General features: G+C 38.0%; 1 protein-coding gene across 3 annotated transcripts in view; it reads right to left on the bottom strand.

Moving 5' to 3' along the window:
• The window catches only part of LOC126176887 (dynein heavy chain, cytoplasmic), a 228,059-nt gene that overhangs the window by 93,607 nt on the left and 110,484 nt on the right, over window positions 1–23,968 (bottom strand). For all 3 annotated transcript variants that reach the window (XM_049924087.1, XM_049924088.1, XM_049924089.1), the window contains 9 exons: window positions 23,659–23,747; window positions 21,548–21,783; window positions 21,062–21,239; window positions 20,134–20,337; window positions 19,887–20,044; window positions 17,993–18,206; window positions 15,392–15,551; window positions 7,317–7,504; window positions 6,846–7,121 (listed from right to left, as the gene is read on the bottom strand). In XM_049924087.1, the coding sequence (XP_049780044.1) occupies window positions 6,846–7,121; window positions 7,317–7,504; window positions 15,392–15,551; window positions 17,993–18,206; window positions 19,887–20,044; window positions 20,134–20,337; window positions 21,062–21,239; window positions 21,548–21,783; window positions 23,659–23,747 (1,703 nt within the window). The remainder of the gene's footprint in view (window positions 1–6,845; window positions 7,122–7,316; window positions 7,505–15,391; window positions 15,552–17,992; window positions 18,207–19,886; window positions 20,045–20,133; window positions 20,338–21,061; window positions 21,240–21,547; window positions 21,784–23,658; window positions 23,748–23,968) is intronic.

Here is a 23,968-nt window from a genome sequence, read left to right as displayed (position 1 = left end):
TCAACAATGGAGTCCTCCAGGCAATGTGTATCAATAAACTTTCATTTTTTATCAACACAGAGGGAGAATTCTGAAGGCAGCTGTCCAAGAATAAAACCTACATAATTTCCTTTTACTGTCTGCTTTAGGTAAGTTGGCAATTGTTGACCCTTGGCTCCTCGGGAATGGGCTACGCAAATGTATGAACAGAAAATCGTTCACAGAAGAGAAGAGTTCCTATACGTAAGATGTTGTTGTTGTTGTCGTCTTCAGTCCTGAGACTGGTTTGATGCAGCTCTCCATGCTACTCTATCCTGTGAAAGCTGCTTCATCTCCCAGTACCTACTGCAACCTACATCCTTCTGAATCTGCTTAGTGTATTCATCCCTTGGTCTCCCTCTACGGTTTTTACCCTCCACGCTGCCCTCCAATACTAAACTGGTGATCCCTTGATGCCTCAGAACATGTCCTACCAACAGATCCCTTCTTCTAGTCAAGTTGTGCCACAAACTTCTCTTCTCCCCAATCCTATTCAATACTTCCCCATTAGTTATGTGATCTACCCATCTAATCTTCAGCATTCTTCTGTAGCACCACGTTTCGAAAGCTTCTATTCTCTTCTTGTCCAAACTATTTACCGTCCATGTTTCACTTCCATACATGGCTACACTCCACACAAATACTTTCAGAAACGACTTCCTGACACTTAAACCTATGCTCGATGTTAACAAATTTCTCTTCTTTAGAAACTCTTTCCTTGCCATTGCCAGTCTACATTTTATATCCTCTCTACATCGACCATCATCAGTTATTTTGCTCACCAAATAGCAAAACTCCTTTACTACTTTAAGTGTCTCATTTCCTAATCTAATTCCCTCAGCATCACCCGACTTAATTCGACTACATTCCATTATCCTTGTTTTGCTTTCGGTGATGTTCGTCTTACATCCTCCTTTCAAGACACTATCCATTCCGTTCAACTACTCTTCCAAGTCCTTTGCTGTCTCTGACAGAATTACAATGTCATCGGCAAACTTCAAAGTTGTTATTTCTTCTCCATGGATTTTAATACCTACTCCGAATTTTTCTTTTGTTTCCTTTACTGCTTGCTCAATATACAGATTGAATAACATTGGGGAGAGACTACAACCCTGTCTTACTCCCTTCCCAACCACTGCTTCCCTTTCATGCCCCTCGACTCCTATAGCTGCCATCTGGTTTCTGTACAAATTGTAAATAGCCTTTCGCTCCCTGTATTTTACCCCTGCCACCTTTAGAATTTGAAAGAGAGTATTCCAGTCAACATTGTCAAAAGCTTTCTCTAAGTCTACAAATGCTAGAAACATAGGTTTGCCTTTCCTTAATCTTTCTTCTAAGATAAGTCGTAAGGTCAGTATTGCCTCACGTGTTCCAGTATTTCTACAGAATCCAAACTGATCTTCCCCGAGGTCAGCTTCTACTAGCTTTTCCATTCGTCTGTAAAGAGTTTGTGTTAGTATTTTGCAGCAGTGACTTATTAAACTGATAGTTCGGTAATTTTCACATCTGTGGACACATGCTTTCTTTGGGATTGGAATTATTATATTCTTCTTGAAGTCTGAGGGTATTTCGCCTGTTTCATACATCTTGCTCACCAGATGGTAGAGTTTTGTCAGGACTGGCTCTCCCACGGCCGTCAGTAGTTCCAATGGAATGTTGTCTACTCCGGGGGCCTTGTTTCGACTCAGGTCTTTCAGTGCTCTGTCAAATTCTTCACGCAATATCTTATCTCCCATTTCATCTTCATCTACATCCTCTTCCATTTCCATAATATTGTCCTCAAGTACATCGCCCTTGTATAGAGACCCTCTATATACTCCTTCCACCTTTCTGCTTTCCCTTCTTTGCTTAGAACTGGGTTTCCATCTGAGCTCTTGATGTTCATACAAGTGGTTCTCTTATCTCCAAAGGTCTCTTTAATTTTCCTGTAGGCAGTATCTATCTTACCCCTAGTGAGATAAGCCTCTACATCCTTACATTTGTCCTCTATCCATCTCTGCTTAGCCGTTTTGCACTTCCTGTCGATCTCATTTTTGAGAAGTTTGTATTCCTTTTTGCCTGCTTCATTTACTGCATTTTTATATTTTCTCCTTTCATCAATTAAATTCAATATTTCTTCTGTTACCCAAGGATTTCTACTAGCCCTCGTCTTTTTACCTACTTGATCCTCTGCTGCCTTCACTACTTCATCCCTCAAAGCTACCCATTCTTCTTCTACTGTATTTCTTTCCCCCATTCCTGTCAATTGTTCCCTTATGCTCTCCCTGAAACTCTGTACAACCTCTGGTTTAGTCAGTTTACCCAGGTCCCATCTCCTCAAATTCCCACCTTTTTGCAGTTTCTTCAGTTTTAATCTGCAGGTCATAACCAATAGATTGTGGTCAGAGTCCACATCTGCCCCTGGAAATGTCTTACAATTTAAAACCTGGTTCCTAAATCTCTGTCTTACCATTATATAATCTATCTGATACCTTTTAGTATCTCCAGGGTTCGTCCATGTATACAACCTTCTTTCATTATTCTTAAACCAAGTGTTAGCTATGATTAAGTTATGCCCTGTACAAAATTCTACCTGACAGCTTCCTCTTTCATTTCTCTCCCCCAATCCATATACACCCACTACGTTTCCTTCTCTCCCTTTTCCTACTCTCGAATTCCAGTCACCCATGACTATTAAATTTTCATCACCCTTCACTATCTGAATAATTTCTTTTATCTCATCATATATTTCTTCAATTTCTTCATCATCTGCAGAGCTAGTTGGCATATAAACTTGTACTACTGTAGTAGGTGTGGGCTTCATATCTATCTTGGCCACAATAATGCGTTCACTATGCTGTTTGTAGTAGCTTACCTGCATTCCTATTTTCCTATTCATTATTAAACCTACTCCTGCATTACCCCTATTTGATTTTGTGTTTATAACCCTGTAGTCACCTGACCAGACAGAAGTCTTGTTCCTCCTGCCACCGAACTTCACTAATTCCCACTATATCTAACTTTAACCTATCCATTTCCCTTTTTACATTTTATAACATACCTGCCCGATTAAGTGATCTGACATTCCACGCTTCGATCCGTAGAACGCCAGTTTTCTTTCTCCTGATAAAGACGTCCACTTGAGTAGTCCCCGCCCAGAGATCCGAATGGGGGACTATTTTACCTCCAGAATATTTTACCCAAGAGGACGCCATCATCATTTAATCATACAGTAATCATACATAAGATACTTAAGATGAAATGAGAAAAATTGGGAAAATATTTCAGGGATGTCAGACACTGGGATTGGGATCCCTCCTCTTCAGGCAGTAAAACAAGATTCATATACATAATATTGTAAACAAAAATAGTCATTCCAAGGACACAATACTTCAGGCTACTTATTTTTCCAAACACTGCCGAACTATGCAGGAATAATCTACAAAACAGATAATACACAAACTGATAATTGGGAGCTTGCTGTAACAGTTTTTAAAGTGCAGTATCCTTTGTGGTTACACCTTTAGAGCTGAGTGTAATGCATGATACAAAGGTTGCAAGAATAAAAATAGTTTCCTTTTTCCTTCAAAGTTCAAACCATCAACATTTATGACAAAAAAAAAAAGAAAAAATTAGGTGTTCCAGATTTTTTGATGTGTGCATAAAACACAGGCTAGTTTATTTATTTTTTTAATCGTATGGCTAGGACCCCCCCTTTGGACAGGCCTTTCGCCTGGTGCCAGTCTTTCAATTGGACGGCACTTTGGTGACCTGCAGTCTATGACGATGATAGGAGGAGGATGATGATGATGATGATGATGATGATGATGACGACAGCACAACACCCAGTCCCTGGGTGGAGAAAATTCCCCAACCCAGCCGGGAATCGAACCCGGGTCCAGAGGATTGACAATCAGTCACACTGACCATTCAGCTACCGGAAGCGGACGCAGGATAGTTACAAAATCGAACAATGGAAACTCCATGTTGGAATACTGGAGCTGCTGTTGGTAACATGTATGCATGAAGTGTGCTTGCTAGTGTGAATGTGTGCGCATGCATGATACACGTCGTTTACATTTTGAGAAACACGCTCATTTCCCAACACACCATTCTTCAATGTTCTCACCTTGCTTATGAGTTGACCTCTTATTCGCAAAAAAGATCACTTAACTGCTAAATTAGGGCATCATGAGTTTACAGCAACCATGGACTGAGTTGTTAAGTTCAGACTTAAGTGTAAGACTCTTTCAAAACATACCTAGCAACTCCAGTTCAGATGACAAAAACTGGAATCTCCAAAGATTATAAAGAAAATAAATGTGTTTAACTGACAAGACTTCTAATTTTTCAAGAGTATGTCCTTAAAAGATGAAAAGTTTTCAAGAGAAAAAACTGTTTAAAAATAAACCATTAACTTTGTGTCATCAGAACGACAGGTGAATCTGAAAAACATTTTATACTCAAGGCTACTGGATCTAAATGTTTTAATGCACTTGGTTCAGGAAAACAATGTGCAGGACTATTCAAACAGCCATGTTTGAGTGACAAGCACAATAATAAACTGAATGGTCTTTGGCATTTAATTGAAAAATGAGATGAAAAAATAGGAAAGAGATTTTGTGGGTGTACAAAGCTACATCACACTGCTATGTTACTCTAAAAATATGATGATTATGTTTTTGTCGCTAAATATTACTACCCATTGCCAACACCTGGATTAAGGGATTATTAAGAAACATTTTGTACAGATAAAAAGCACTGAGACATATTTTGTTTCAAATGGATGATCTTTTATCTGCAGGTGAACTAATAAAAATCGGCGTACTGCACAAAACTGAGTAAATATCTTCTGCTTTGAGACAAATTTCTTTCACCAGAGGTCACAATTGTTTCAAAGAAGGTATAGTACACTTGAAGCCTATCAAAACATAGATGGCAGAAAAACTGAGACAGACTAAAGCTTGGAATCTAGCACTCAGTTTATGAAGATCTCGCCAGCTGTATCATCCATCTGCGGTGGAAAATATGAGATGATGTGTATTTCACAGAAAGCACAACAAATGAGCATCAAAAGAATGTAGCAGACATCACGAATAACATCAGCAGTATTTCACAATCTGGTTGGATCCAGGTGGCAAGTACACATAGCAACATAGCTTGCAGCACCTGCAGGAGACTACTTGGTCAGTTGTCAAAATATTAAGCAAAAGAATGGAATCAGTCAACTTGGCTGAACTCCCAAAAGCACACCATTAATCAATCATGCCAAGAAAACCTGACTGGACAATTTCTATGTACATACAACTCATTTCACTCTTACATCTACATTTGCACATATACTCAATCACTATGAATAATGTAGCAGCAGGCACTTTTATTTTTCCATACTTTAAGATTTATTCCTGTTCCATTCAGAGATGGAATAGGAACTGTGATAGAACACTGTCACCATTGTCCTAACACATACTGAAAAGGGGTGTATTTACTATATGCAGTGAACACAGTGACTGGTGACAGGATGTAAATGAATAGTGTAAATTGGCTTACATTTTACTGTTGGGCTAAGCTGGCCTGTGCAACTGTAATCTGTAACAACCCAATGGTGGAATAAACAACTAACTAAGGTTTCGTATAAAACAGAATACTCATTTCAGAAAACTGTTAAATTTCCAAAATGATTTGAAGTGCCTCTTTTTACTTTAAAATAACCAGCAGTACTGGGAATTGTGCCTCCCGAAAGATACGAATGGCCAGCCTTTGTCTATGTAATTTTAACAAATTTATAACCAAAGTTTCCTTCATGCTCTCTCCGATTGCCTGACAGTTAAAAAAATTCAGCACTTCTATTTCACTTCTCCGGCTGTCAAATTGGCCTCTAACCATTCATATCACAATTCCTTTCTACACACTGTGCCTCCTATTAGAAAACTCTAATATGTATCGCACCCATTTTCATAATGTTCACAGTATATGACAGTTATTTTGGAGGCAATGTCTCTGAAAAACAAACTGTAGCTTTCCAGTATTTCGACAATAAATTAAAGCCTTCCATTTGTTTTATCAATAACCAAGGAATTACGTACATTCCCACAGTACCTAAATATAGTTCTTTTGTAAAAGAACAATATGACTGCCACGGACAAGTTAACTTCTCATGCTCTGCTGCTCCCCAGCTGCTGAGAACATGTTTCAACACGGCTTCTAGGTTTTCCTCAAGCGCTACTGATGTGTTTACTCGTCCCATTCCACTGACCCTCTCACTGCTGCTGCATACGTCGCATGTAGAAACCAATACCTCAAGAACTAAATGAGATCACTATGCTTTCAACTTTAAATAAAATTTCTATATTTTATCTACATCTCTTTGGAGCAATTTATGAGCTAAAATCAACCAGTTACAAAATTCACACAATGTGTTTTTACCTCTGCAAATTCTACAATGCTTTACTTTATTTGCTGCACCACAATAGCTATGACAAATAACTGAAAGAAATCCACTTCTTTATCGAGCAGAGATATCAGACTGTAAGGTGTGCCTACTATTTTTTTTCTTCTGAACAGTTTCCTTAAAATGGATCATAGTACATCAAAGTGGCCGGAACCATGTCTCTCAACACAGGTAACAGCTCTATACAACCAGTACATGGTAACAGCTCTATACAACCAGTACAGAAACGACAAAGCCATGCTTAGCAGGATATGTAGAGAGCACATCTATAGCAGTGAATGGGTTAACTATACACCTCTGAGAGCTTTGAACTATAAAAAATTTAGCATTTCAACTAATTAAAATCAGTTACACACTTTTTATAACAGAAAAATCGCAGGAAGCACATTGTACTAACCTGCTTGAGTGACAGCTCTCCTGGGTAGTCTACATATATCACTGGCACATGCCTAAGGAAACGATGAGAAAGTGGTTTTCGGCCCGGATCAGTTGGGGGATTGCAGGCCCCAACAAACTGAATCCGTTCCAGAGACACCCATGCCTGATCTGAAGCACGGTAGAAGCCACAATGTTCTACTAACTGCCGCAGGAATGAGATTACTCGTTGTGTGCCATACTGATCCATGTCAGGCAAATTGATCTCATCACAAAACAGCACCAACCATTTCCCCAGCTAAAATAAAATTTTTAAAAAAAATATCAGTAAGATTACAAAACAGTAACACATTTCATAGTGATCCCTTTCTTGTCACTTCAGCATATTTTATTAACTTAATAGACTAACAAGCATGGTGCTACCATAAGAAAGTACCTTTTTAAAATTCAACAGGGAAGAACTACAAATACTATAATCTTTAAAAGTCATTACCTGTACTGGAGCCAGAACAACGCCATTAGGTGTTTTTCGGTATTCACAATAGTGGTCAAATGTCTTCAAGAGCAGTTCTGGTGTTGTAGCTGATGAGAAGTTGAGCCCGACTACCTCCATATCAGGAAGAGCACGCAAGGCAGAAAACAAGGTCATTGTCTTCCCTGAGCCAGGAGGCCCACACAGAACTGAAACAGATGTAAGGTAGCATCAGGATCTATACACTGCAATATGTGTGTTCCGTGGGAGGGGGAGGGCGGAGGGGGGGAGCAGAAAATAAATTAACGTAACACTAAGGAACCAAGCCAAGTGATGATTAGAAGAATACACTGTAACTTTAGCAAGTGTGACCAGGAGTTCTATTCCACTTAAACCACGAATACGGCTAAACCACGAATACGGCTAAACCACGAATACGGCTAAACTACGAATACGGCTAAACTACGAATACGGCTAAACTACGAATACAACTAAACTACGAATACAACTAAACTACGAATACAGCTAAACTACGAATACAGCTAAACTACAAATACAGCTAAACTACGAATACAACTAAACTACGAATACAACTAAACTACGAATACAACTAAACTACGAATACAACTAAACTACGAATACAACTAAACTACGAATACAACTAAACTACGAATACAACTAAACTACGAATACAACTAAACTACGAATACAACTAAACTATGAATACAGTTACAAAAGAAAAGTGACATTACTAATTTCAACATTACTGTTTTCTGTGTTGTATTTGCCGTAATTTAATGATGCTACAGAATACCTGTATCTGGATAGCCCCCATAATTCGAGTCCAGTTGTTTCTTGAAGATGAGGGGGAGAGGAGTCTGGAGAAAGGGGTTTTTAACAAATTGGGAAGGGAGAGGTGGTGGTGGGGAGGCAGTGCCCATCTTGTCAGTCGACCCAACAGATCCTTTGAAGTAGTCAACCAGTATGGAGAATGGCGACCCACAAGAACTGTGAATGGTTTGCCATAAATAAGTCTGGAACTTTTAGATGGCTCAAACAACTGCAAGGTATTCTTTTGCAGTTGTATGGTAGTCGTCCTCAAACTTTTTAGAGTACTATGGAAGCATAAGCACCTTTTTGGCACCTTCCTGAAATTTTACTAGAACTGTTCCTACCCCACAACCGCTAGCATCGGTGTTAAGTTCTATCTCAGCATTCTCACCATAATATGCTAGAAACAGATCCCTCCGTAACGACAAGCACAGATTTTTCTTGCCCTTTGTTCCAGGAAAATTTGGCACCTCCCTGCAGTTCTTGCAAGGAGTATGCCTTGGTACAGAAGTCCTTTATGGAGCACCAGTAGGAAGAGCACATTCAGAGAAAACTTCTGATGTCACAAATGTGCCAAAGAGTCACAAAATCTGATGGCTCTTATTTTCTCTGGATCAGGACAAACCTTGATCATTCATTAAGTACCCAAAGATTTTTATTTCTTGGACAATGGAGAGGCACTTTCTCAGATTCAGGAGGAGACCCGTAGCCTGAATACACTTCAACACATTAAAGACTCATTGTCCACTCAAGATGTCTAAGCAGGTTGCCCATCGCATGTTCAAAGGTGACTGGAGTGTTGCACAATCCAAGTAGTATTATTTTGAACTCTGACGTCGACAGGAGTTATGAAGGCAGCTTTTTGGCCAGTCAACCTAGATTTGCAGTAGCCTGTCTCTACATCCACATCTGCAAACTATTTTGCTCCCTTCAAGCAGTTTATGGTATCAGCAATGTGCACCAGTGGCTAACATCTTTCTCCATGATTTCATTCAGTCATTGGTAATCAGCACAGAAATGCTATGCCCTAGTTGTCCACCACAAAAACCACCAGGGAGGACCAAGGACACTCTGAAGGTTCAATGAAGTCATCTTGCAGCATCTTGTTCCCTTCCTCCCAGATTATCCGTCATCCAGCCAGCATCTCTACATGACTGCTGGCTACTTAGAGGATGATACCTGATGTTAACATTGTGTTTTATCATGGGTCACTTGGTCTGTCTCTTCGTCACTCCAGATTTAAAAGCAGCTGAAAATTTATGCCAAATGGTTATCACTCACCATCATTGTTCCTCAATCAGGCCATATCTTACTCGCAATTCAATAGTAGCTTGCTCCTGCATTGACTGTAGTGGTCGTGGAGCATGATTCTATGTCGATTACGCCAAGCTGCCTTTCCTGGACTGGTACTGTTGTACCTAAGCATATACCATTAAGGGTTGAGTTGTGGCTGCTCTTTACACTTGGTAATCTAAAGTTCCCCTTGATCATCTACAATGCGTATGATTGTCCCTGGCATCAAGATTTATTTTGTGACCCAGAGTGACTCTTTGCAGTCAACAAAAGCTTCTTAGTTTAACTGAGTATCTCAACTGATGACTAGAACTTGTGTCACTGATGGTGGGACACCACCACCTTCAACGGCAAACAGCCATCCAGAGCAATCCATGTTGATCTGTATTTATTGTATTAGCTTTGTCAATCTGGAGCTCTCATCTTCCACAGTCTCTGACTGCTTGTGATGCCTTCTGTTAAAATTACAAATTCGAAGGGCTGTGTTAGATCACTGATAGTTATTTGTGCGATACGTGTTCCAGTCAGCTGGACATATTTTCAATTTGCTGACCTTCAGCATAATCACTTTTATATCTTGGTACAGTCTTCTTTAGCTGTTGCCGAAAGGCATTTGACATCACATAAATAAAAAAATGCCCCGCAAGATAACTAGTGCCCAACTGGTTGGCCATCTAGAGTGTTTATCGGGTTGATATTTTTGGTTGCTATATCTTGCTTACTCAGTCCTACAGTTCTCATTGACATAAATGCTGTATCTCATCTCTCTCAACATGTGTACGAGAGGCAGTATTGTGGCAGTCTTCTGTAACAGGCATAGGGACCACATTTGGGAGTCGATCATACTTCTTTCGTCCAACTCTCTTCGTTTGTGCTTCCTCAGTGCATTGACACCACTTGATTAATGCTTCTAACATTGTCTTACTTTGCCAGAGAAGCCTGTGACTCCTTTCACCAAATTTGTGGTTTTGTAGACTTCCGTTGTATCTGCATTCACAGTGTTGCAAAGGCCCAAAACATTCTGTGTGTATGACTGTGTCATTTTGCCATGACTTTGGACCCTGTTTTTAATTAAAGTTCTGATAAAGAGACTTCCTGTTTACTGTCACCAAATGTTTTCTTTGATTCGCCTTGGAATGTGTCCCAGCTATTAAACTTCTCTTCACTGTTTTTGAACTATTGCTGGGCTGTGTTGTCCTGTTGTATTTGGTGACTCAGTTGAATTCTTTCATGCATTTTGTTGACTCTTTGGCCAACATCTCTGGAAAACACTAATGGATGCTTAATGTGCAGCTGACATGCTGCTGGCTTGGAATCCATGGGTTCGTTTCATATGTACAGCTTGTATTCAGGTTCTTGTCTGGGTAGCTGATACCTTTTACACCGCCAAATTGGCACAATGTTGTAGCTCTCTGGAGAATACCTAGTGTGTTCCCACCTACTTACTAACAACAATGTACTGCCAAAACCGAACTGATCATCCCCTGGATGTAGAGGGCAGCTAAACATCAAATGTTCCAGGTATACAAACATTACAAACATAAAACATTTTAAGGACCTTCTTGAAATGACTAGAGGAAAATAACAAATAACTGCTGGTGATTGTATTTGAAATGATGACCCACAGCACACCAAGCAGCAACATTAACCGCTACACCAGTACCTCCCAACCTTTTCGAGAATGCCCCCATGTGCGATCACATATTACCTAGTGCCTCCCCCCCTCCCCCCCCCCATTCTCCCACTCCCCCCCTCCTCGTGCCGCCCCCCCCCACCCCATTACCAACATTACCACTTAACTTTAGAATGAGAAAGTATTTAAATTCATTTTTAAAATGACGAAAGATGAAGAATATTTAGTTTCTGTATGGATTTTGTTAAAAAAGAAATGAATGAGTCAATGAGATAATTAGTACAACTTATTTCTAAAAAAACTTGTTTTATGTAATGATGAAGCGATTCTCAATGCATTGTGAGAGCTATCTACAACTCCCTCTCAGAAAAGAAAGTAGACAGTTCACATTGGGAGTAGACACTTGTTATAAAACATGCTTCATATGCACCAATCTTCCCCATAACAATACTTGCTTCACCTAGACCCTGCATCCCTATTTAAAGTCAACCAAATTAAAATGTATGCTACAATAAGGCCTACTTTTTGTAATCGCTTGACTACTACACTCCTTACTTCTGAAATGGCACAAACTGGCAGCAATAATAATAATTATGATAATGATGATGATAATAATAATAATAATAATAATAATAATAATAATAATAATAATAATAATGTGGTGGTGTCCCTACAGCAAGGTGGTAGCCATTACACAGTTAATATTGTGTTGTGCTGTCAGTAAGTTAGTTTATTGTTGGGAAGTGAATAATAAGGCAATACCGGTCTACTGCGGGAACTATAAGAGACAGTCAAATGAAAGCGAGACAGATGAGGAAGTATATAAACTGTTTATTATTTCAAAAGTGGTCACCATAATACACTTGTGCCTCTGTTAATCCCACTGTGAGATAAGACGGTCAATGCCCTCATGAAAAAATGTTTGCAATTTTCTTTGGAAACATGATTGTACCCAGGCTTGCGCTTCTTTCGAAGTAAATCGATCGCCAGAGAAAAACTGGGAATTGTGTGGGGAGAGATCAGGGCTGTAGGAGAATATGTGGGTGCGGTTTTTTTCGTTCCAGCATCATATTATTTAGCTATGGAGTTGAGTCCCAAGTCACACGAGTGTGCAGGAATCGCTGTTTCGTATACAACTCGATTTATATCGATATCTCGTTACTGACGCGAGATACTGTGTCTTAATCTTGGGTAATTTTCAAGATGGCGGGTCGGAAGTATGTCTGTCGAGATAAATGTTTACTGTGCTTCATTTATTGCGTTTTGACATTTGGAAAAATGTGTTTTAGATTCCGAAAGGTGTACAGAAGTAAACAAAAATATGTCCGCCACAATTATTTGAATACTTTCATAGCTACAATGACTAACATCCACACGCACGATTGTGCGTGTTGGGACAATTTTACCGGCATATGGTTGATTTCTGTCGATGTTTGTGGTTACGATTCGGAACAGATTACGGAATAGATAAGTCATTTTACTATTGTATTTACACATTTATTTCACAGTTTGTTTGTTTGTTTCATTTTAGGGCTTACTGACGAGGAAATTCTAGCCATATTACATGACTCTGAAGTGGAATTCTTCAGTAGTGATGACTAATTGTTAGATACAACTTAAACTCTTCCAACAATCAAACCTAGAGTTGGAGAAAGCTCAATCTTCTGACGAGGAGGAAAATTGTAACAATGCTTCTGCAAAAGTACTACCAGTTGCTCCAGAAGTTCAGGACAATTTTCCCAGTCAACACAGTAGAAAGAATTCTAAAAAAAAAAAACAGTGGAAACACATTGTCGTTTGTCCACTCGGAGAAAAAGACCATTCACCTACAAAATTTTTGTGCACTCAGAGAGTGAGGTAGGACAGGAAATTAAAACTCCAATGAGCTATTTCAGCGAGTACAACCCAGAAGATTGTTTTCAGTCAGCATCTGACTGCACTAACAGTTACTACTTTTCGAAGAAAGGGAAGTTGCTTCATACAAATCCTCAAGAGATAAAAAAGCTGTATGGCATGTATGTACTTATGGGATGCATTAAATATCCTCGTACATGTATGTACTGGCAGAAGTCACTGCGTATGCCAACTATTGCAGATTGTATGCCTATAGACAGGTTCTTCACTCTCAGAACAGCACTGCATGTTGTGGACACTAACAACATTCCACGTGAATCAGAAACTAATAGATTGTGGAAAGTACAACCTGCAATTAATGTTGTACGCAGTGCTTGTTTGAGACTTCCATGCCCCTCTGAAAATGATTATTCCATTGATGAGCAAATGGTACCATTTACTGGATTCTGCACATTGTCTCAGTATGTTCCAAACAAACCGCGCCCTTTGGGAATTAAAAACTTTGTTTTGGCAACAACGAAAGGTCTAATACTTGATTTTGAATTTTATCAAGGTAAATCAACTCCTCCGCCAGATGTTGGCAAACCAGCAAACACACCATGTGATGAGAAGCGGCTAGACGGATATCATCACTGGCCAACTGTGGACGATTTGCCTTCAGCTCGTTGCTGCGGGCAAAAAAATTGCAAGAAGAGGACAAGAACAAGATGTCTGAAGTGTAATATTTATTTGTGTTTGTCAAAAGACAGTAATTGCTTTCGTGAATATCACTGCAAGAAATGACATAAATATGTAAGATAATCCCGACCCACACAATCGTGTGGGTTCAAAATTTGTATCAAAATTAAAAAATAAAATTTTCTAAGCAGTTGGTCCACGATTCTATATTTTTTTTAGTTACAAAAATGCATTTATTTCAAAATTTTCATTTCAAGTTTGGGTGGGGGTCTGAAAGGGGTATGCCGGCTTCAGGAAAGCCATGACGACCCTTTTCTTTGAAGGCAAGTGCCGCCCGCTGCTCACCGACTTTCTGGACAAAGGCATCACAATTAACGCCCAACAATGTGGGGGCACTTTGCAAAAACTGAAGCTTTCCATCAAGTCCAAATGTCCAGGAATGTTGACGGGCAGTGTAATTCTATTGCAGGATAATGCCCGCCCGCATGTTGCTTAGGTTGTTTCAACTATGCTGCTGAAGTTTCCCTGGGAAGCCCTTACACATCCTCCATAGAGTTCCGATCCTTCTCTTCACGTAATTTCCACATTTTTGAAGCCTGGGGTGGGGTTTTTGAAGCCTGGGGGTGGGGGGGGGGGGGGGGGGGGGCATTTGTGGCCACTGATTTGTTTCAAATGAAAAGGTGAACACCTGGGTACAATCTTGGTTCTGTAGGCAAACACAAACATTTTTCCATGATGGCATTGACCGCCTTATCTCACAGAAGGATGTTATTTGAAATGATAAATAATTTACTTACTTTTTGCCATCTGTCTAATTTTCACTTGACTGGCCCTTATACTTAAAACATGGAGAAGGCATTTTCACGAGATATTTAAGCATATATGCTACACCTTCTCATAGGTACACAGAACAAAGTACATGTTTAGTGTGTTGTCTATGTGTGGGAGATGCTGTTCATACATTAGTTTCACAAGCTGTAACCTTCACCACAGTGTCATGGACTAATGTTAGCACAGTACAGTTACAATAATTCAAGGTGAATGGGACTGGGACTACCTCAAACTTTCGAAAATCAGACTATCAAAATTTATGTGGGAAAAGAAATAATATAATGTTTGTAAGAATAAACCATATCAACAATGCCTCACTTGCTTTTTTGTCTTTTTTAAAAAACTCCAACTTCTTTTTAGTTTCTCAGTTCAGAGATTCTTCAAATCATTTCTTTGCAGAAAACTGTTCCAATTTAAGTCTGTTCTTTGGCCAGTGAAGAAATCTGTTCCATTTTAAATCGGTTCCTTGGCCAGTCACCAACAGTAACTTCACTGACACCATATTCAAGAGCAATTTTATTGTTTCTTCTTTGTCAAGTCATTTCATTGCTTCCAACTTTACATTCAAAGGCGCAAATTTGCATTTCTTTGTGGCAGCACTCATTTTTAGGTGTACAAGCAAAGAAATCAAAAAAGAAAACCAAACAACACTGTGCTTCACCGATAATGACAAACCTAAAACACCATTTTGAATCAAAGGTTTTATTTTAATTCCCAGAATCTAAACACTACAACTCTACTGTATTTGAAGAAAAACTAATTACTATTGGTAACTTGTGGAATCAATATTACAAAATAGTGACAGTAGCACTGCTCTTTAAAAAGTGATTTACTTTCATTACTTGTTCTTGCCGAACAGGAAACAACATTTTACCCCTTAGGTGGCAACTACCCCCAGCTTGGGAACCATTGCACTACACCACAGTGATGGCACCAGAGCTCGAGGCAATATAACAAAAAGTCATTTTATGCTTACCAAGAGGTTTATGTTCAGCCAGCCAAGTGTAAAGAAGGGATTCGTGCCTCACAGTGTCCAGAGTTGGCACAACTACATCAGGAGCTGCAACTTTGTGTGTCTCCACCTCAATCTGAGGAACCTTGTTTGACCATGGGCACCATTCTCCAGTAATGCTCACCTACAACAAAGGAAACACTTTAATACACGCTGGTGCAAAATACACTGAGGTGATGAAAAGTCATAACCAAGGAAAACGTTAAAACCCCCAAAATACGAGCAAAACCGTGTGTAATTGGCATATATGATTAAAAATTGTAATCCTCTCCAATACACTGTACAAAATTTGTATAAGTGAAGGAAATTAAATATACAATAAAATGTTAATACAGTAATTCGTGATAATTAATTTCATCAGTTCTTAAAAAATCACGGATGTGTAACAGCAAGTAAAAATTCATTAAAAAACTGAAACTGGTATAAGGGTACAAGGTAAGCTAGCTAATTTCTGACATGCTACACCCACAAATTATACATCAAAACACCCAGAAAAAAGCAAAAATTGATGAACATGGTGAATGAAACCAAAAGCTGTGAAGTATGGTGAGGAATCTAACGTACTCTAGTGACTTGAGCGCAGTGACCTCTAGTGTATTGCTTGTAACCTTTTCCTTGTTTATTGTGCTGAGGGACTGAGTACATTTCACACTACTTTTTGGAGGAACTAATGTAATCATGATGTGACTGTGGGTGCACAATGTGCGAAATATTTGTGGCAAGAAAGAATATGAATGTTACTGCTCATCGTTCCACTTGCAAACAATGACCTGACTAACGACACACACTGAAATTTTCACATATTCGAAAATAAAAAGCAAAATAATTCTGAGAAGGAAGAATATGGATTTTATTGCTACTCGTTTCATTCTCAGCCATTAAAACTGTTCTCTTAGTTTCCTGCCAAACCACACACTCTGAAATCGCCACATATTCATAAATGAACAGCCAAATATTTTGTCTTTTGTGCCACTTCATTCAGTCACACCAAATGTCAACAGGAAGAAATTGAGACAAAGTCAAGTGAGACATCAAATAAGAATTTAGAAATGAGGTAAACCCTACTAGGAGAAACGTAAAAAAAAATCAGGGAATTTTCAGCACTGATCTTATGAGTTTTTCACAGGGAGCTACAAATTTATGGCGCAGAATCATGGAAAACAAAATCAGAGAATGTAAAATCGAAGTTCCACTAGATTCACATATAAAGATGGCTACAGTGTTGGTGCCTTCACTAACAGCATGGCATTGCCTGAGGCACCTCTCCTGGTCTAGTGACCATATTGGTTGGACCCTAGACAACTCTAGAACCGTGGCCTATTCAGATGACTCAATTTCAATTGGTAAGAGCTGATGATAGGGTTCAAGTGCAGTGCAGACCACAGAAAGCCATAGATGCAAGCTGTCAATAATGCACTCTGCAAGTGTGTGTGTGTGTGTGTGTGTGTGTGTGTGTGTGTGTGTGTGTGTGGAATGAACTGGGTCCTTTAGATGTTCAGCTACTTTTAAGACCATTTGCAGCCACTGGTGGATGTCACATTCCCAAACAACAATGGAATTTTTATGGATGACAATGCATCTTGTCAGCAGGCCACAATTGTTCGTCACTGGTTTGAAGAACATTCTGGACAATTGGAACAAACAGCATGGCCGTCCAGATCACTTAAAATTAATCCCATCAAACATTTAAAGAGACATAATCGAGAGGTCAGTTTTGTGAACAAAACCCTGCACCAGCAACACTTTTATAATTATAGACAGCCATAGAGGCAGCATGGGTCAATATTTCTTCAGGCTCTTCCAACGGCTTGTTGAGTCCATGCCACATCAAGTTGTTGCACTACATCAGCCAAAAGGAGGTCTAACAATATCATGAGGTATCCCATGACTTGTCACCTCAATGTATTACACCACTGAAATGGGAATGGACACACAATGACAATAACTATTAAAATTGGGATCTATAATATATTAGGAGGCTGCAGAAATTTAACTGTTTATGGCAGAAACTGTAAACACAACAAAAACTTTCGTATATATTTATGCGCCACATTTTTTACAAGAAAAATAAGCTTTCATTTGGTTATTAATCCTCAACCCTGGGAATTTTGCTGTAGTTTCCATATGTATTCTATGAATAGCTGTTTAAATATAGTGAGATAGTTGGGAAAAGAAGAAACAATGCAGAACATGAGAAAGCTACCATGGTTGAAACAAGGTGAAATTTCCTTTATTTGGTACACAAATAAAAGTTGTAGAAACTTAGACTAAGTCCACCATTTTGAACCATCCTAAACTGTTAGGAGCTGTGGACAGCAGGGGTCAGGACACCTGTACAGTGGAATATATTCTGAAGCTGTGTATGTGCAAGACTCAGAAAGTATACCCCAACAATATATAGCTACTTTAATGTGTACTACATTTTTATCTTTAATCAAACATTCTAAGAAAGAAAGCTCATAAATTTCACACCTAATATCTATTCAGTAGTTATTTCGTAAATAAATATTTTCTCTGCCAAAGATGAAGTCCAAAAGAATTGTTAACACCATGAACAGTACTTACCTCATAATCAATTATTGACATACTCGTTGATGGTGGCAGTGCTATAGTAGTGACTGAGCGGATAAAGTCTCCCAAGTCCTGCCGTACTTTGAGCTTTGCATCACCAGCAAAACTCCACAGCAAAGCATAAACAAGGCATTTGGGAATATATCTTTCAAGCTGCTCAGAGGGCAGGGGAAAATCAGGATGTGAATGGTTGTACTGTAAAACATTCCTGAAACAATACGGTATAATTTGAAGACATTCCACATTATTACAGGCTGTAACTTATCAAAATTATATTTCTGTATGTCAATGTAGAATTGTCAACTGTCAGTGTAATTTTAAAAGAAATCAGCAGCAATTCTGATTAATGGAATTGAACTTATGCAGGTCTGAAGGAACAGACACTGCTTACGATCTACCACTGTAGAAAATACTTCGAAATTAATTCACTGCCAATGAATTTCTTGATGTTTCTATTAGGAATAGGACCCCTGACCAATAGTCACTTATGAAAAATTGTGTGAGGTTCTAGTCCAGGTCTGGCACAAACCTTCACCTCACTACTCGTTCGTGGATCTATACCTAATACAGCTGCTGTCAAGGAATTCACAGGCAGCAAATTAATTTTGAAGCATGAAATTGAAACTGACATGATTAAGAACCAGAGTAATGACACTTAAAATAAAAAAGTTTTAAGAAATGTTCACTAAAAAATGAGAACATTGTGATAGAATGGGAGATTTTATGTTTTAGCAATGGGAATGGAAACAAACAGAACCATGTTCACAAACACACAAATTTCATTTCCCATTTACACACTCTAAAAGCAGGTTTAGTCAAGATAAAACAGAAATATAAGAAATAGGAAGAAATTTTGAGTGTGTTTTATGCAAGAGAAAAAAGTTTAACAAAACTTTCACTTGAAAGACAAAGTGCAAGAAAGCATTTTGAACTGAAAGGAATACTGTTAGCACCTGTGTCTTAAGTTGCAATATATGCAATACATCAATTTTAAGTGACTGGAATTGCCAAGTAATTAAAAGCATTGACACACATAATTGCAGCATTAAAGTGATGCCAATGACATCCTATTTCAATCTAAATTGATTCTGCAGTTAAAATTTAACTCAAGCTACATTAACAGAATAACCACATCTAACTTATTTTATCGTTAAAAGTCTTACATGTTGCCTACAGTCCCAATATCTCTCAATGTTTCCGCTAAGTACAGTTTATGCATGATGGACACCTGAAGAAACTTACGGCTACCTACTTAGTTCCTACCATAAAATGTGGAGGCGTGTCAGTTATGGTATCTCTTCAGTTTTATTATGTTTCATTATTGTTCTGTTATTATGAAAGTTTCTATCTTCCTATGTAACATGTTGGACATAAGGACAAATGCAACAGAACATAACATGCAGATGCAGGTTCAGGTTAAAATTCAAATTCCACTGCAAAGTAGTATCATTTCAAAAGGAATTCTCAATGTTAATATGAAGAATTGCTCTATAACTGAGTCAACTTGAATAACTCATTAACAGAATGCCCCATTCCAGATTTTGCACAGAAAATTTTATGTCACTGTCTGTGAAATGTGAAATCACTAAGAAAGCAATAACCATTAACAACATGGAGGTAATTAGCAGATAATGGTAGAGCAAACAATGCAAAAGAACTAGGTTAATGCAGGACAGCTGCTTAAGCAACTTCATTTTTTTTCTTTTTTTTTCTTCCAAAATGGACTTTTATAGTTCTGGTCACTCCATAAAAAGAATGAGTACAACATTTGAAGATTTATGCAGATCAGTGACTTTACAAAAATTTTGTTTCAGTAGTATGGTACTGAAATCTTAAATGCTGAAACTAAATCACAGAAATATCAGCATAGATGAAAATAATTTTTTACCTCACACTTTGGTTGACCATGGAGAACAATGAACTCAAAGCTCTTAATCTAGTGAAGTCCATAATGTGTTCTTGCTTCATAGCAAACTCCAGGCACTTTACCACAAGACCATCAGGGGAAAAGAAAGGCTGAAGAATGCTGGCAACCTCATTCTGGATCTAAAAGAATGATTATTGGTCAGTGAAAGTTAGTGAGTGTTTCTTTAACTGACAAATTTTTACTACTCAGTTATCACTTTTTTTATTACCTGTAATGCAGGTGACATTACATCTTCTTTTTTCTCTGTCTTTTTACCAAAGCCAGAATCTTCATCACTTTCCTCAAGTGGTATGTTCCTAAGACGGGACATGTAATTCTCAAAAATCATTTCTGTTGACAGAACATCCTCTGAGAACCACACCATACCACAGCGAGAAACAGTAGCCAAAGTTGCATACTTAAGATCTTGGACCTATAACAAAAATTAAGGCAAAAGGTATACAGAAGTTAAATTTAATAATAATAATAATTTTTAATTGTGACATTTATAAAAAGAAATAATGTGAATGAAAATACTATATTTTCACTGTTTACCCTCTGAATATAGCCCTTTTACCTGAACTCCCAGATCTTTGTCAGCAAAGGTCTGAAGTACAACAGTAACAGTACAAATTAAGACATTTGTTTCAAATGATTATTGTGTGCAAATTGGCAGCACAATGTAGATCTGTTGAACACAACAGATGTTTCATTCCAATGAAATTTTGCCTAATCAGATGTGTTATGTAATGTGCTGTGCAGTGAAACACACACACATACACACACACACACACACACACACACACACACACACACACACACACACACACGACCACAGTCTCTGGCTGCCTAGACCAGGCTCTAAATGTGGCAGCCAGAGACTGGTCGCGTGAGTGAGTGAGTGGGTGGGTGTATTCTGATGAAGGCCTGTTTGGCCAAAAGCTTTGTCTGACAGTCTTTTTGTTGTGCCTGTCTGCGACTCAGCATCTCCACTATGATGAGTAGCAACTATCCTTTCCAAAATATTGTCATCATTCCAATGTCGATTCCATTGTTACACACTAACAATTTATATTCTTCACATACCTCTTATATGCCACAGACAAAGAAAGAAATTATTATGCTCAAATAATATAAGCAAGAGATATTTAACTAACCTCAAACATCACTCTAACATTAGGTGGAAGTGAGAGTCTTTCTCCATTTGGCAGGGTAAGCAACTTGTTATCATCCAGCACAGAGTTCAAATTCTCAACCCACTCAGGATCCACATCACCATCAAAAATTATCCACTGTCGCTTGTTAATTTCACCACGTACATTGTCAATTATCTTCCTATAAAATTGAAGTCCATACTTTGTAAGTGGCACAATATACATTACTAAAATAAGCTACCAAAACATAACAGAAGCAAAACTGATCAATATTTAGTACATTTAAATTACAGCCACTACTTATCAGCTTCAATGTGTTTCTCTTAATATTTGATTAATGTTACAATAGCTCTCTCTGCACCATTTGGCAAGTTATCTTTCAGAGAGAAAGAAGGCAAGAAAGGTATCTACAGAGTAAAAACCATGTGGTCTCTTCTTTTAGAGTAACTGGGATATTGTACTTGAAATGGTCTCTCTGTCTGATAATACCTGAGAATATGGGTGAAAAGTCCATCAGTCCATTCTCTTGTGTTGGGATCCAACACACCATAAAGAGCCTCTTTTGAAATTGCCTTGGGATCAATGACATGTGCCACACCCTCAATGCCTTCAAAGCGTTCAAGTGCTTTCAACAGGATTTTCCATGCAGTTGTCTTGCCTGAACCACTTGGGCCTACCATCATTAAACCGTGGTTCAAGTTGCAAATCTGGTACAACTGGAGAACCTGTTGAAAAAAGCAAAACATATAAATAAAAAATTTTAAAACTTTTCTTATAATTAGTTTATGAAAGTAACATCATTAATATTTTTTCCTTGAAAAGTCTAGTTCTAAAACTGTTTTAACACTTTTGTTAACTCCATGATTCCACAGCACTCACTCATAACAGTTACTGAAATGTAACTTTTATGTATTTTGGAATATTTGTAACAGCTTTGCTTCTGGGTGCCTTATTTAATGTATTTCACAAGCTTTGGCTGAATGAACTGCTCAGATTCTGTTACATTCCTTCCCCCTTCAACATGTGGGATAGTCAGCTTGTCTGCAGATTATTTAGAATGACTGACGTCGTACTTCGCAAAAAAAAAAAAAAAAAAAAAAAAAAAAAAAAAAAAAAAAAAAAAAAAAAAAAAAAACGTTTTCCACTGTATATCTTCCAGATTTTTCATCTAGTACTAGTTGATCGGGCCAAAAGTGCAGGTTAGCAGTGGAACTGCATCTGTATTAATGGCACTTAATGTGTTTTTTTTCCATTTAGTTTGGATTTCAAATTGAGGGCATTATGACTATGTACTCATAAGGCAATCTATTTTTTTTATGCAACAGTCATCTTCCTTGAAGGAAGTCTAAATACTTTTAGGCTATATTTCCATCGCTTATCTAAATCCCAGCAGTTCGGATTTTTCCCTTCCTCATGTTCATTCTCCCATATTTACCCAGCTTAAATGGCATGCTTATGTTTCTAGGAGACACTGTTACAATTTGTGGGAGGTGGGTCATCTGTATTTCTGTTTAAACATATAGTTCAATACCATCCATGTACACCAGATTACTTAATGCACGGTTAAAGTCACTGCTGATTTTTATGGTACTCAAACTGAGTAAATATGACAGTGGGTTGAGTGCTAAACAGAACCGAAACTGGCTTGATATGTCATCCTGAAATATGCCTCTATTGATTCTAATTTTGTAAGTTGTTAATGTAGCTTCCTTAGGACAAACTAACGAACAAGCATGTTGATTTCAGAAGACAATATGGTACATGATAAATATCATCAAAAATTCTTTGGATTATGTACCACAGTCTGGTTAAACTAATACATATAAATCAAACTCAAGAAAGATTTGTTGTTTTCAAAGCATGGCAACAGTTTCATTTGCTCCTTAATACCTTCTCGTATATGTTCAATTCATAATTTGAAATATTTATTAATGAATAAGTTGTTCTGAAAACATGTTTTCGTATATCTACACCACTGTAATATTTATTTTGAATGTGATAGTGATTACTCCATAACAATTTCAGCAAAGGAGCAAGTTCAGAAATTAACACAAAGGAATTTTGAAACTTGTCTGTCTTCAATCACTGTGTCTTCTCCTGAACTGACAACATATGTTTGCGTTTGAATAAATTCCTAAATTGTACTCTCATAGTGTTTTATCAGCAATGGATAAGCTGATGAATTACAGTTCCTTTTGAACAAGACTGGATTATATGACCATCAAAGAGAGTATGTCATAACAGAAACAAAGAGATACGTTATTGGGGATGGGGAAGGGGGAGACAGAAAATTTGATGCTGTGCTGTATGATAAGGAAAACTAGTAACATGTACCCAGCACTATAAAATAAATTTCACAATGCTAAAATTACATCAAACTGCACTTCATGCAAAAAGTATTTACACCATTTTGCACAAACAAATTTTGCACTATTGCAAATTTGCATACCTTTTCAATCCATGTTTCTCCAACCGATCCCTTTGCAAGTATTGAAAGTAAGAACAAACATTATGTAAGTAAGTAAAAACATTATTTACACTGAACATGCCACTTAGTAAAGTCCCAACACTAACAAAAGATTGGCATACTTCAGTTTTACCTTTTCCATCCAGGTTCCACCTTGCTCTTCTCCTTCACCACATACTAGATATTCTTCCTGGCACACTTTACGGATCTGTTCCTTCAACCCTGAAATGGAAATGGTGTTGCTACAAATCATTGCCCTCTGAACAGAATTTTAAGAACTTCACTGTAGTCAAAACTGTCTTACACAGATTAAGAAATGTATGTGAACCAAGCTGAACTCACAGTAGAGATTGAAAATAAAGATAATAAACAGAACTGGATGAAAATATTAGCTGAACATTCACATGAAACATCTGAGAAGAGCTCATAAAATAATTTTCAGC

Source organism: Schistocerca cancellata, chromosome 3, assembly GCF_023864275.1.
Source record: "Schistocerca cancellata isolate TAMUIC-IGC-003103 chromosome 3, iqSchCanc2.1, whole genome shotgun sequence".
NCBI lineage: Eukaryota > Metazoa > Arthropoda > Insecta > Orthoptera > Acrididae > Schistocerca > Schistocerca cancellata.
This window is presented reverse-complemented; position numbering and strand designations above follow the sequence as displayed.